This window comes from Gymnoscopelus braueri, assembly GCF_963280865.1.
Source record: "Gymnoscopelus braueri genome assembly, chromosome: 9".
NCBI classification, from domain to species: Eukaryota; Metazoa; Chordata; class Actinopteri; order Myctophiformes; family Myctophidae; genus Gymnoscopelus; species Gymnoscopelus braueri.
The window spans coordinates 35,712,367-35,726,855 of record NC_137610.1 but is presented as its reverse complement, the minus strand read 5'-3'; the positions used below and the strand labels follow the sequence as shown (position 1 = coordinate 35,726,855).

Here is a 14,489-nt window from a genome sequence, read left to right as displayed (position 1 = left end):
TATAGGTGCTACGAGACAATGGTCTATATTTACTACAGCGCTGCACCAGAGGCAGTGGTGGAAACTCAGTCACTCAGTACAATTACTCAAGTACTGTACTTTACTTGATTATTTCCATTTTCAATACTTTATACTTCTACGACAGTGAACAGAGAGACAGGAAGGGCGGGAGAGAGAAGGGGGATGACATGCAGTAGAGAGAGCCTCAGGTCGGATTCGAACCCGGGCCAGCTACAGAAAGGACTATATAGCCTTTTTTATGTGGTCGTATTCCTGCGCTCTTGGTCGGTGAGTCACCGGGGCGCCCCAGCCATGTCCATTTTCATCATAATCAGTCTTAGTAGATACGCTGCTATATTAAAAACATGAGGTGATACTGAATTTTGGGGCCCTGACACTGATTTGCAGAATGCTTTGTAAATATGTCCAAAGGATGCTTGAGTCAGATGGCAAAATGCACAGATTGGGAGAAAGAAAAGAGAGAGAGAGAGAGAGTTGTTGGTGTGCACTTACTATCAGCCCTCCATGCACACCACTGCCCCTCAGGTTAGGAGCATACTCTGCCAGGTCCACAGATCTTAACCACTCCATCACACGGTGATTTGACCACTGGACCACCTCACTGGGTGTGGTCTGGTTCTGTAACACACACACACACACAAACACATATTACTATTTTATTTATTGTTGCCAAAGCACACCAAAGGGAATATAAAAATCTCAAGGCACACCTGTATATATCCGTGCAAAAATAGCCTCTTATCACTCTGTAAACATTTATTTTTATTTAATGCCAAATATAAAGGTTAGTAACCACTCAAGCACTATTTCGTACTTCAATTTCACACAAAAAAAGGAATTAGCCAATCTACAAGCTCACAATGAGTCGCATTGTGAGCTTGAAGAGCTGATATTTTCACTATTTTAGAAAAGTTTTGGGAAACAAACAAAGTTTTTGCTTATAATGACCCAAAGTAGGTACGCCAGGTTGAAAGTGGTTCAAATATATTGTTTTGGGTATAGAATTTGCCTCCTATAGTATATTACGATAATAATCCCTTCCCTAATCCCTAAACATGATCATACACACATGTACAGTACAGTTCAAGCTAGATGGAAGGTCCAAACTACAGTACATCCACATCTATTAACATCCACACCCACAAACACACCCATCCCTGACCTCAGTGCTGGGTCTGCGTTTGAGGCAGTTTGAGCTGAAATTGTTGACACGTAGAACATGAATGGCACACTTGACGCTGAGGTGGTGCAGCTGGCTGGTCACTTTAAGGAATAATAAATCATTCTGAGAGAGCGAGAGAGAGCGAGAGAGAGAGAAAAGGGGCACATGTCACTGCAGGTTATTTACATCGTATAAAGATTTGGGTTCACTTTGAAGGAATCCAATTTTTTGTATTACTAAATATGTGTCAAGATGTGCTTCAATATTACTCTGTGACTGTGTTGAAACATAAGCACATTAGAGACCAAAGAGCTGAACTGCTGCGTTGGCCCCAGCAGCAGTTGTACCAAATGAAGCCACTTACCACAGTCAGGTACTGCATCATCTGTCCATCCACCCGCCCCTCATTGAACTGGTCTTTGTACTGAGGTAGTCCAATGTCATCTAGCCAGCCTTGGAACACATGAGATTTTATAAGCTTTAATTAACTTTATTTACTTACTTCATAGAGAAGTTCATACCCCGTGTTCAATTCAGTTCATTTTATTGTCATTGTGTATAACAAGTACACACAACTAAATTAAAAAGTATCAGCAGGGGACAGTACAACACATAAGACAAATAAAATCGGTAAAGAATCCCCTCCACAGACACAATAAATAAAATGTGTGTGTGTGTGTGTGTGCGTGTGCGTGTGCGTGTGCGTGTGCGTGTGCATGTGCGTGCGCGTGCGTGTGCGTGTGCGTGTGCGTGTGCGCGTGTGTGTGTGTGTGTGTGTGTGTACATACGTGTGACCCAGACATGGTCCAGCTCTGAGGACTTCTCAGCCTGCTTGGTGCTAAATGACTTGATGGCTAGCTGCAGCTTCTTCCTGTGGAGGGGGTTCTTCACTCCCATTTCCTGATGTGGAAAGACAGAGATAATGCTAACATCATCATTTCACATTTGTCATTTTGCATTTCACAGATGTGACATTTGTCGTTTGCCTCGCAGTTTCAGAGACAACTTTGGAACACTGCTGTAATGCCCTTGTCCCCTTGTCCAGCTGGATTATGCTATGTGTATGTAGACATCTCTACATTTTGCCTATCTTTAACATGTTTCTCTTGACCGTTTGGTTTATTTTTATTTTTGCTCTCCCCGTCCCCCACTTCTTTTCTTGTTCTCTTCCTGAAAACAATCAAAACGATGGAGCTTGCCCAAAAACGAATTTCACCCACTTTGTGATGTGACAATGGAGTAAATTCTGATTGTCATCATAGACTGAGAAATACTATACAGAACTCACGGTATAACAAAGTGAAAAAGAGAGAACAAAAGCAAGCACAGCACAGCCATCATAATGAATCACGTAAATCAAATTATCATTAAGAGGAGAAGGCAAGACAAGGAACTAATAGGACACAGCTGAAGAGGAGAGACGGGTGTTACTGATTATAGAGGCAGACAGGAACAAAGACAGACAGGTAGAACCAAAAGATTAATTGATGCGCTCAACTGGTAGATTATTTTGTCAGCAGCATTAGTGGTCTGTCTGTCTGTCTGTCTGTCTGTGTGTGATGGGCATTTAGACCTTTTCTGATAACGTTTAACCTTTGGACTGTGGGCGGTTAACCGCGGTTAACTGTCTATGTCGTAATATCAATAAATAAAGTTGCAGTCCAATGTGTGGGCAGTTCAAATAGGACATAAAACAATGTACAATGCATCTTCAATGCATCTTCTTCTCTTCAAATGTTTTTTGTCTTTATTAGGTATTGAAAAATATTGTATGAGGAACAATTATAGATTATATCCAAGTTATTTATTCCATTAATATTCTGTTAATGTTTTTATATGACTTAATTTCGGTTAATTTCGGTTAAGTCCTAAACGGTCAGTAACACACATTTCTGTTAACTGGTAACCTGTGTGTGTGTGTGTGTGTGTGTGTGTGTGTGTGTGTGTGTGTGTGTGTGCGCGAGCGCGCGTACCTTCTCTAGGTCTTGTGGGGTGGAAGACAGTAGAGTTTGACCACTGGTGATCCAGTGACGAGCAAGGATTCCGTATTGACCGACACCAATCTCCTCCAGCCAATCACACACCTGCTCAGTTGTCCACTTTGAAAAGGGAGTCTTCAGGTCCCTGAACAGGAAAACAAAAGAATATGTTTCACACGTTGAAAAAACTTCACGGAAGTTCACGCAATAAAGCATAATTCTAAAGCAAAAGTTGTGTGGGTGTGTGTGTGTGTGTGTGTGTGCCTGTGTGTGTGTGGGCGCCCGTGGCCCCATACCGTGTGTTTGCTTTCCGTGTCAACCGTGGTCCAGCAGTGGCTCTGAAGCCTCCCCTCTTGAACTCTCCCATCTCTGGATCATCAACCTGAACAGGACTACCTGATTGACTACGACGGATTCTAGAAGTGGAGAGAGAATGATGAGTGTTTTATTTTATTTTATTTGTGTTATACTGAGGACCGATGCCAGACACGCAGTCCAAATCGTGTCTATACAAGGTTTTTCACACTGTAGATTAATATGTATTTGTCCACAGACCTACATCTGAAAATATTTTGTGTCAGGGACCCTCGTACCAGATTTGTGTTGTTAAAATGTTTTTAAAAAATGTAAAAAAAAAAAAAACTTTGTCTGAAAATATCAGATCTACAAGCTCACAACGCGCTGCATCGCAACGTGTTGTGAGCTTGTAGATCGGCTATTTTCAAATATCCTATGCATAGTAGTTTTAAAGTGCTCATGTGGCCTATAGTTGCTTCTTTTGGGCTTGTTTTCATAGACCTGATTGCTTATTTCTCTCGCAAAATCTGGGGTACGTGTGTGTGTACGTGCGTGCCTGCATGGTCTTCAACACTTACTTCCCCCAGAGTTTTTTGATGCCCCTGTGGCTCTTCTTGTTTTCAGGGGAGATGGGAGACTGCTGACCCGAGTCTACTCCAGAGGACAGAGGGGACAGGTCTGACAGAATGGATTCCTCCAGCCTCTCTGGATGCCCTAGACAGGACAGAGGCAGAGCAACAGCAAACTGGATCAGATGAGTATACAAAGTAATATAACTAAAGGGTTTCAATTGATCATCTTTAATCCAATAGCCATTCAGGTAATCATAACCTTGGATCGTTTCATTCTGCTTAATCACTTAAAGAGGTGGTGCCATGTTTTTGCACTTTTTCTGTTTTCCATGTGTCTATGAGGTTGATAGAACTTCATTAAGCCCCCCGGTGGTGTTTTTATGGTGTTTTATGTCTTCTCTGACTATTTGGAGTTTCTTCCTGGAGGCTGAAACCTTGAGGGTCAAACATGCCAATAGAGAAACAGCGCTTTAGTGACATCACAAAGCCCAAAGACACAAAGCCCTCCCCCTCATTATCATAACACAACAGGTGTGGGCATGAGGAGGAGGAGGCACTAGGACAGGTGGGTGGTGCTAAGGTGGTGGAGGAGGTGCTAAGGTGAGAACCAGGTATACTTAATGAACTGGAGGCGTGTCCACATAAAAACAACATTTTAACACTTACTGTACACTTTTATTTTTTTGAAAAAAATCCTTACATAATAATAATACCTTATGATCAGGTTTTAGGGTTGAAAAATATCATGGCACCCCATCTTTAACCATAAAATTATTCCAAATTATTTCAAAAATATCAACAAACAAAATTTTTTTTTTTAATTTTCTTCTTTTCTATAATGATATGCCCAAAATAATGACACCAGGGTTAATGTGGTTAATATCCCCACAGCCCTCCATTGCTACAGTATTTTGTGGCCTTAGATTTAGATTTAATTGGGGGAGCAGAATCACATAAGGGAGAGCAACCCACTGGGCCATGGGTGTTTAATTTATATCTCTCTCAAAGGGGAATCCCACAACAGCGCGGGTTTTAACAAAAGCTAGAGGTTATGTATTATATTCATGCAGTGATAACCCATTTCACTGAGGTCAGCTACAACAATTGTGTGGGAACAGAGTACAGATTGATGCTGTAACATACTGTAGTACCCACCATCATAGAGGTCATGTTTTCCAGGAGATCCTGTGGCAGAGGAGATTAGCAAAGCAAAGACGAATGGGTAAGAAGCAGAAGCGGGCATTAGTCATAGCCTCATTAATAAACCTCAAAACCTCTCTACGAATACGTGTAGTGTTAAGTAGCAGCATGCAAATTCACAACAAGCCACATTTAAGGAGAAGATAAAAGCTGCAACACGGGGAGCTCCAACGGCAGGGAATTTATCCCCAAAACCAAAAGTCACTTTTATTTAGCAAGTCACATTTCATCAGGCTTTAGGCTTAGCTTGGTCTTTATCAGACTTGAAAGGTCACTTTTGGTGCTAGGATTAATTCTCTACAGTGGAAAGTGTGTAGATTTTCCCTTTTCAATTAATAGATGAAAATATCTCAGCATGAAATGGCCTCTCTTTGTAAAAGAGAAGATTCTATTGTTTTGCCTTTTTACTGTATACACCATCATAAAGTAGAAGATCTACAAGCTCACAAAGCGTCACAGCAGCTATTTTTGGGCGTGGGCAGTATAAATCAAGAATGTTGGCCTGTAGAACGTTCCTTTTCAGTAAAAGCCTGCTACACACTTAGTAAAATTGTAGAGAGGGCTGTAAATTTTGTATACATTGGACGTCTAAGCCAGTTGAACAGTGCATATCCCTGAGCGCGCACTTCGCCCTCAAACAACACTGATGACTCTGATGCTTTAAGCTCTGTGTGTATGAATGGGTGTGAATGTGCATGTGAGCTAGTGTGTGTGTGGTAGTAAGAGAATGCTGATGTGAGGGATTATCTTGAACAGCTCACAGAGGTGACAACAGTAATAATCCTGGCAAGGGAGTTGCTTGATCCTCTTTTGAAAGTTGCTAACTCGTGAGTCTCAAATCACCTCTAAGCTTTCTTAGCACATAACCATTAGCCTACACCTCCAAACGCTTATTGGTTTTATCCAGAGAACCGTTCTCTGGATGGGCAGACATAGTCTCTCAAGCCAGAACATCTCTTCCACAATCTTCGAATGCTAAAGACATTCTGTAATTCTGCAGGATAAAAGTTGCTGAGTAAAAAGAAAGCTGTCATATGCTCTTGAGACCGGAAGAGTATTCGACCGGTCATGACGCGGCGTTCACGAAAATGTATTTTAAAATGTTTTTTGAATGTCCATTTCTGCAAAGCAGTTAGCTAGATAGGCTTAGACTAATTTGGTTTCCAGTAGGAGTTATTTATTTACACGACTGCAAGGGTGAAACGGAAGTGGGGAAATTACGTGACATGCGCTTTATTTTCTACTCATTCCGAAGCAATAACTGTCATAATTATAACACTGTCTTGAGCAGCAATTCTCAAACCTTTCTTTTCAAGGACCCCCAGTTTACTATGCATTAGCTCCACGGACCCCCCATAACTCTGAGAGTGTACAAGTGGAACCAAATGGAGCCATTTGGTTCCACTTGTACACTCTCAGAGTTGCCAGTCATTTAGCTGGGGACCCCCTGGAACCCCTTCAAGGACCCCTGGGGGTCCCTGTACCCGACTTTGAGAACCACTGGTATTAAGAGACTGGCAGACATGCAATCTGATAGATCAAACTTTTTTTTTGTTTTGTTTGTAAGATAACTTTACAATACAATTATTAATTATTTGAAACAGGTATGAACAAAAGATTGCAGTGACATCACTAGCACATCAATTCAACTCCCTCCTTAAGTCTTTCCATATACTGTAATTATACAGTACCTAAGGCTGGAGCACTGGCACTCCTGCAGCGAACTTCAGCCAGAACACAGACAGAGAAAGCGCAATGCAGCAGCAGAGCAGAGGACAGGGGTGGAAAGAGAAAGAGTTGAGCATAGGAAAAGAAGCAATCATAGTTACGTTAGTAGAGGAAAAGATTAATCACCAAAAGAGTTTGTTGCATTTTGCGTTGGGACTTATTTTCTGCCTTTGAGATAAAGTTGTTCTCGGATTAAAATGAGTTGGCAAGAAGCAGGGATGTGTCAACTCACTTTAAAATCCTCGAGAATATGTTATGAATAAAAGAATATATTAACAGATATCATATTTTGATTCAGGATACCTGGAATTATTTAGTTCCCCTTCCTTTATTTCTCAGTGTTAACTTTTGCACTAGCTCCTTGGAAACAGATTTGGATTATTAGAATGATGCTTCTTCTAACATCATACTAGCTCATGTGTTCACAGATAGCGGTGCCGAACAGTTAAATACTATAAACTAAAATGTGAACAGTGGTTAACCACAGTATGCCCAATTAAAAAATGTTGCCCATAATGACATGCCCAAAATAGGCACGCCGGGGTAAAAGTTGTTAATAAAGCAGAACAAAAAAATTATTCCCTGTGCCCAATGAAGAAAGTTAATTGAGTTCAAAATGTATAGATCTTTGATTAAAGGTGCTTCTCAACCTTTTCTGGATCAGGGCCTACTTGAAAATCTCAAAAGTGTTCACAGTCCACCCATCTGACCACTTAACACGGCAGCCGAATGTCGAGTTTATTTTAACCTATTCAATCCGGGAACGCATACTGTGTCATTTTAGATTATTTTAAACTATAACTATATAACTGTATCATGTTTTTGAATCTTTGAATATATATGTTTTTTTGCTTCTGGGGATTCTACAAATATCTTCTAAGTTTCTTTTTTTTCTTTCTTTTTTTTTACTTATGTTGCTGTAATATCAGTGGTTCTCAAACTTTTTTCATGTCAAGGACCACCCAAAACGCTATGAATTTGTCCACTGACCCACGCCCCATCTCAAGATATTTTGTTCCAGGGACCCGCCCAGAAGCAAAGTTTGAGTTAAAAATGTACATATATATATATTCAAAGATTTGCACACATTTTCACGATTTTGTTCAGATCTACAAGCTCATAGCGCGAGACTCTGTATCACACAACGAAAGCTCATTTTTCAAGGCTTTGGTGTAGATACTCACTGAGGCTGTAGTCGTTGTCGTTGCTGTGGACAGGGGAGAGGTGAACAGGGGACGAGTACTCTCCCTCTCCGTCTCCATTCTGCTCCATCCTCAGCTCTCCTCGCTTACGCAGCTTCCCTGGCAGAGTTTGGTACTTGTTCAGCTCCATGGGACGATTCTGAGAAGCAAAAACCAGTGTAACGTGAGTGCCAATAACTTTAGAAACTTTCTTTCACAACATTAAATCCATCTGATAATTCATGTAACACACATCGTTTGTGGTCCTTTATACATTTTAGGCACAGTATGACAAGACAAAGCCAATTCAAGAGCAGGGTTGTGTTGTGTTTGATCCTTGTTCTGCCATATAACTTATTTCTAAGAATAGGTTGATCTTGTGTCCTTTTGAAGGGTGACTATCTTAATGATCTTGGTATTTGCAAAGGCATCAGAGTCAACAGTGATCTGAAAAGACTGAGAGGAAAAAGGCCAGCAGAGAGGATTGGCTGGGAGGCAGCTGTGATGCCTACTGCTGCTGACAACCTCTTCAGGTGGGGCATGACCCTGTGGGTGTGCGTTTCTGTGTTTCTGTGTGTGTGCGTGTGTGCGTGCGTGTGTGCGTGTGTGTGTGTTTTGTTATTGGTGGGTTAAGCTACAGTATGTGATGCAGCTGAAAAATACCTCTGTCCCCATGTCTGAGTCAGGCTCAAGGGACTGGAACTCTACAGCCTATAGCAGACACCAGCACAGGAGATAGAAAGCACACACACACACACACACACACACACACACACACAAACATCCATACGCACCCGACACCGTACATAAACATACATAAACCCAAACAAACAAAGTTAGTTAAAAAGCATGTTACCAATCATACAACTTCCTTTCAAGAAAATTAGGGAGTGAAAATTTAGCATTATCTTTTCTTTTTTTCCAGTTAGTATCATAAGCAGTAAAAGCAGGCATAGCTGTATTAATTGAGGAAGGTTAGATTAGCTTGAATACTTGTAACAAAGACCAAACCAAAAGCAGAACCTTCTTTTCAAAAACAATTGATTTGATTAAAATACAGAAACAACAACCTTTGGTAAGGATCCACTCTGCAACTCTTCAAGACTGCTGGATAGCAGTCGTTGTCGATTCCTGGACAAAAACAACAACCAAAACATTTGTAATTACTGTACATGGATGGAAAGATTTACAAAGATACAATGTCCTTTGGCACACATACAGTTATGCCTGTCATAAAAACTTTGATAGTGCCATTACATTATGTGCCATTTCCATCATATGAGCGAATATATTGAGTAGCAATTACCATTAATATTCATAAATGAAAAGTATAGTTCATGTCATCCACTTCAAATTTCTATAACATATCTATACAATAATGCGCAAATAGGGGCACACACAGGCACACACAGGCACACACACACACACACACACACACACACACACACACACTGTATTGAATTCTACGTACCATGCTCCATTAAGGAAGTTAGCATCTCCTGCAGGAACCAACGATGAGTCCATGGAGTTCTGTATGCTGCGGAAACTGGCAGACACAAGATGTTAAATAACGTTTTGCGAGTGAGTGAGTGAGTGAGTGCGTGCGTGCGTGTGTGTGTGTGTAGTAGTGATGAGCGGGCCGACCCGTAACCCGCGGGTCCCGCGGGTCAACCCGCGGCGCGGGTGGTCGAGTCAGGATTTCAGAGGCAATTATGCGGGCTGCGGGTGAGCGGGTCAGCCGCTCTCACACGCAAAAAAAAAAAGAAAAAAAATTGAACAACATGCTTGTTTATTTAGCCCATGACAATGTTGTGCTACTGTAGACATTTAAAGCGACTTTGGGTACTTAAAAGAGCGCTATATAAATCTGAGCTATGATGATGATGATTATCTTTTTTTTCCCACCGCAGGTCGCGGGGCAGGTTGAGCCATAGATTTATATATGGTTTCGCGGGGCGGGTTGAGGCGGGTTGGGTTCCGTGGCGGGGCGGGTCATGAAAAAACCTGACCCGCACATCACTAGTGTGTAGTCTCGCATAGCGACCAGAGATCTCAGCCTATTGGTACATCTGGTGATATCTAAATTCAGTGAATGGGCTCTAACTGGATGTAAACAATTTGGGAATGTAAGAAAAGAAGAAAAAAAACTGACCAATACAAAGACTTTAGGGTGGTCCTTCATATGGGATGTTATCAGGATTGGTTTTCAAAGCAGTTGTTTTTTGTTGTTTGTTACCGCCGTTTTTCTCCGGCATCCAAGCCCATTTATTGAATTTCCCCAGACATATCAGTAGTTGTTGGAGATCTCTGATCATCTGGCTATGCGAGACTAGTGTGTGTGTGTGTGGGTGGGTGTGTGTGTGTGTGTGTGTGTGTGTGTGTGTGTGTGTGTGTGTGTGTGTGTGTGTGTGTGTGTGTGTGTGTGTGTGTGTGTGTGTGTGTGTGTGTGTGTGTGTGTGTGTGTGTGTGTGTGTGTGTGTGTGTGTGTGTGTGTGCGTGTGTGTGTGTAGGGGGGCTACATATGCGTATTTATACCTGGAGTCCAGTTCCCTCTGTAAGGAAGACGGGGACACCAGCAGTGGAGATGACCCTCTAGATGATATCTAAGGAAGACAAAATATACTGTATTATCACTTATTCACTGACAGCAAAACATTTCTTCAGGCGACTGGAGTGAAATTAACACTCAAGATTTTACTGTGCTAATGAAATAGAAGTACTTATCAAGCCTGTGTGTGTGTGTGTGTGTGTACGTTCATGTATTAACGTACCTCTGACCTTAGAATGTCAGAATGTGCTTTGTGTGTGAGAGCTCGGAGCTTCAGACTGCCACTCAGCTCTTCTTCACTACTTCCTGGTGGGTACAACACATACAGTATAAGGTATAACACATAGTATACAGCAGTGTGGTTGAGAACCACTGGTATACAGCACAACACCGATACAATAGAAAACAGGAAGGGGAGAGTAGAAGGAAATAAATCCAAACAGAATCATCAACAGAATTCAATTGAATTTTGTATGCTGGTCTGTTCACAGTCTTCTTCAGTATATATATAGTATAATGGGGGCAGAGACAGAGAGGATTGGACTAAATAGAACTGTACAGGTCCATATGCTTCCATTTGTACACTCTCTGAATTAAATTATCACTGAGAAATGTTACTGTGTAAACATAATTGTATATAATATAACACACCATTTCCCTAACATAATTCTATATGACACACACCAGAAAACTCAGTATAAACTCACACAAATCGTTACACATTATCTCTGGAGTCATTTGATCAAGATGTATCAGTCAGATTTGTCAGATTCCATTCGGCTATGACAGACAGCCCTCCAAAGTTTGCGGCCCCTGGGTAGGCAACCCGGCCTGGCGGAGACCTGCACTACGAGGTGCGCACTTGTCTAGTTTATCCTGTGTGCACAACAGGTGTGCAGTCACACCCAGCTCAGAGTCCAATTAGTTTGGTTTCATACACACCACTCAATAATAAAATAGTCAGATATTGTACTGGATAATTCTTACCTTGTGTGAGTGCCAGGACTTCCTTAATTTTTCTGTACTGGCCTAATAAATTGGTCAGCTCCTCTATATGTCGATCCTGTCATTTAACAAAACAAGTAATCTAATTAAATATATGTGTTTTTTCCACAGCAGAATCAGGGTAATTAAAACATAGAACTCAATTTGAATATTGAGCAACGTCATTGTTTCTCCACCAGTGGCCCATGAACTACTATGATCCATGGCATAATTACATTTGGTCCATGAGCAAATGTTTTAAATGTAAAAAAAAAAGAAATTAGTGGAAAAAAGGGCTGATATATACGTAATAAAAGATAGGCAATCTACAAACTCACAATGTGTCGTGCTGTAATGCGTTGTGAGCTTGTAGATCTGCTCATTTATTTGGTGTGTCACATAGGAGTGCAACCAAGTATCAATCTGGCTTTAAAGGAATAGTTCACCAAAAAGAAATTACTTATTTTCTATCAATTACTCACCCCATGAAGCCTTGAATGCATGGAGATTCTTATGTTTTTGTCGTATTCCTGAGTTTTCAAATTCAATATTTGCTGCCACTGCTGTGGTAGTAGACCAATACAAAACTAGTAACTACAGTATATAAAATAATAATATAAACTCGAAAACACAAGAGTAATCACTGAGAGGCCTACTGATTATACAGGTTAAAAGAAAATGTTTTAAATATAGTATTGCTATTTTAAGATTGGTCTCCTATTAACTTCCAATTAGTCAAACATTGGATTATTGGCTCAGGAATGCGACAAAAAAAAACTATCTCCATGTATTCAAGGCTTTATGGGGTGAGTAATTGATAGAAACTAAATCGTTTTTTGGGGTGAAGTATTCCTTTAGTCTAAGAAAATTAAGATCATTCATGTTAAATATTAATAAAAAAATATATAATAATAGAAAAAACGGTGTTATTCCTTCTTATTTACTAAACATGTTGTGGGGAGGTGGTTCTTGATGATTGTTTAAAATATGCAAGTGGTTCAGAGCTCAAAAAAGGTTGAGAACCACTGAGCTACATCATACAAAATATGGAATCTAAAATGTGTACCGAGAGTAGAGCACAAACACTGACCTTTTCATCATTTGACGCTAACAAAGATTCCATTCCCATCTTCAACCTGTGGAACTCTTGGTCTAAGAAACAGGAAGAAGTGTGTCATACAGATGCTTACTGCGTTCTATTCCTTCTTCTTCAGAGCATGCCTGATGTGAAGTGCGGACCGATACGACAGCCATGCTAATACAATGACCAAGCAAAACAAATGGACACTGACATCACAGCTGGCCATATGCCATTACCTGGGACCAATGTTGCTTCGTTTCAGACAATGGTTTTAACTGGTGGGGTGCAGAACAATCCTGATTAAGATGCATTTACTTAATTCCTGAAATGTACCGCAGGTTTACTCTAGAGATGGGGTTTTATATCTTCATCACATGACATTGATTGACACACAAGATACTAACACACACCAGTACCAAATATTATTCAACATCCGTTCAAATACAGCAATGGTGCTTAGTCTTGTTTGTTGTAATGGTGACATAGACAGTAGTAAGTGTGCCCAAATGTCACACAAAAACTCAAAAACCGATGGATAGATATTTAAAACGATAACTGAACAGCAGTGTCCATCAAAGACAATTGTATTTTACGCTTGCTGCACTGTTGCTGTAACTATGTTCCAACCTGCTAGACTAACTAACTTTAGGAAATCAAATACATTTTATATACAGGGTTGGGTAAAAGCTACATTGGCTACCAATGTAGCTAGAAGCATAAGCAAAGCCTAACGGAAACAAGGGAGAATAGAGGATGAAATTTGCCAGCAAGTACATTTGAAAGGATGCTAAATATTATTGGCGCTTGGACCAAACTCAAACCAAACTCTCTGCTACACTTGTGGAAAACACCACTTCCCTGAATAATCGAAAGTGGCCACTCACTCACTTACTTTGTGTGTGTGACAGTGTGCACTTATTTTCATTCCAAAACCACACATGACTGTCATTCACAACGACATTCAATCATGCTCCCTATGCAATGTTGCTAGGTTACAATGTTGACAGGGTACTGGCCAAGTGGCTGAGAAACCATCAAGTTGACATTAAGAGGTGGTAGTAGGTCCAGGAAGGCCACACAGACACTTGGCAACAAATGCATGATTTGTACTTAGAATTCCATGTCCAGTGGGGGGGGGGGGGGTAAAATAAAACACACACACACACACACACACAAAATAAGTTGGCAAGTGAACTACAGTAACATTAGACAAGAGTTTAGTTTGAAATCGGACGCAGAACCAGAGCACACTGTGCCTTACATTTGTCAAGCAGTTGCTTGATATAGACCTCCTCTACAGCAGAGGGCAGCAGAGAGTAAAGAACAAGTAAAAACAGAAGGATGTGTTAATTAGAGGTTAATTGGAGAACACTAGCATGTATCTCCCTCTCTTTCTCACGCTCAAATGACTGTGTACACACACACACACACACACACACACACACACACACACACACACACACACACACACACACACACACACACACACACACACACACACACACACACACACACACACACACACACACACACACACTCACACAGTCAGACTGTCAGGTGAACATACCTCTCTCCGTGTCAGCTGGTGTGCAGCCTCTGGCCAGTAGCTGGTTCTGCAGACATTCTATCTCAGAATCCTTGGAGGACAGAATCTGCTGGAGCTCTGAGATCTCGGCCTGTGGGGAGAGAATGAGCCAGCTTGTTTTATTGTCCTGCCAGTCAGTGGTTTACCTTAA

General features: G+C 41.0%; 1 protein-coding gene across 8 annotated transcripts in view; it reads right to left on the bottom strand.

Moving 5' to 3' along the window:
- Window positions 1–14,489, bottom strand: part of ppfibp2b (PPFIA binding protein 2b) — an 87,440-nt gene that overhangs the window by 2,966 nt on the left and 69,985 nt on the right. For 4 of the 8 annotated variants that reach the window (XM_080438592.1, XM_080438597.1, XM_080438596.1 and 1 more), the window contains 17 exons: window positions 14,321–14,429; window positions 12,763–12,824; window positions 11,676–11,751; window positions 10,912–10,994; window positions 10,676–10,743; window positions 9,612–9,686; window positions 9,211–9,271; window positions 8,804–8,851; window positions 8,144–8,300; window positions 5,187–5,216; window positions 4,038–4,173; window positions 3,459–3,578; window positions 3,157–3,307; window positions 1,972–2,083; window positions 1,548–1,636; window positions 1,184–1,306; window positions 514–639 (listed from right to left, as the gene is read on the bottom strand). In XM_080438592.1, coding sequence (XP_080294718.1) covers window positions 514–639; window positions 1,184–1,306; window positions 1,548–1,636; window positions 1,972–2,083; window positions 3,157–3,307; window positions 3,459–3,578; window positions 4,038–4,173; window positions 5,187–5,216; window positions 8,144–8,300; window positions 8,804–8,851; window positions 9,211–9,271; window positions 9,612–9,686; window positions 10,676–10,743; window positions 10,912–10,994; window positions 11,676–11,751; window positions 12,763–12,824; window positions 14,321–14,429 — 1,626 coding nt within the window. The remainder of the gene's footprint in view (window positions 1–513; window positions 640–1,183; window positions 1,307–1,547; window positions 1,637–1,971; window positions 2,084–3,156; window positions 3,308–3,458; window positions 3,579–4,037; window positions 4,174–5,186; window positions 5,217–8,143; window positions 8,301–8,803; window positions 8,852–9,210; window positions 9,272–9,611; window positions 9,687–10,675; window positions 10,744–10,911; window positions 10,995–11,675; window positions 11,752–12,762; window positions 12,825–14,320; window positions 14,430–14,489) is intronic. The other 4 variants (XM_080438595.1, XM_080438599.1, XM_080438594.1 and 1 more) reach the window with 3 other exon arrangements.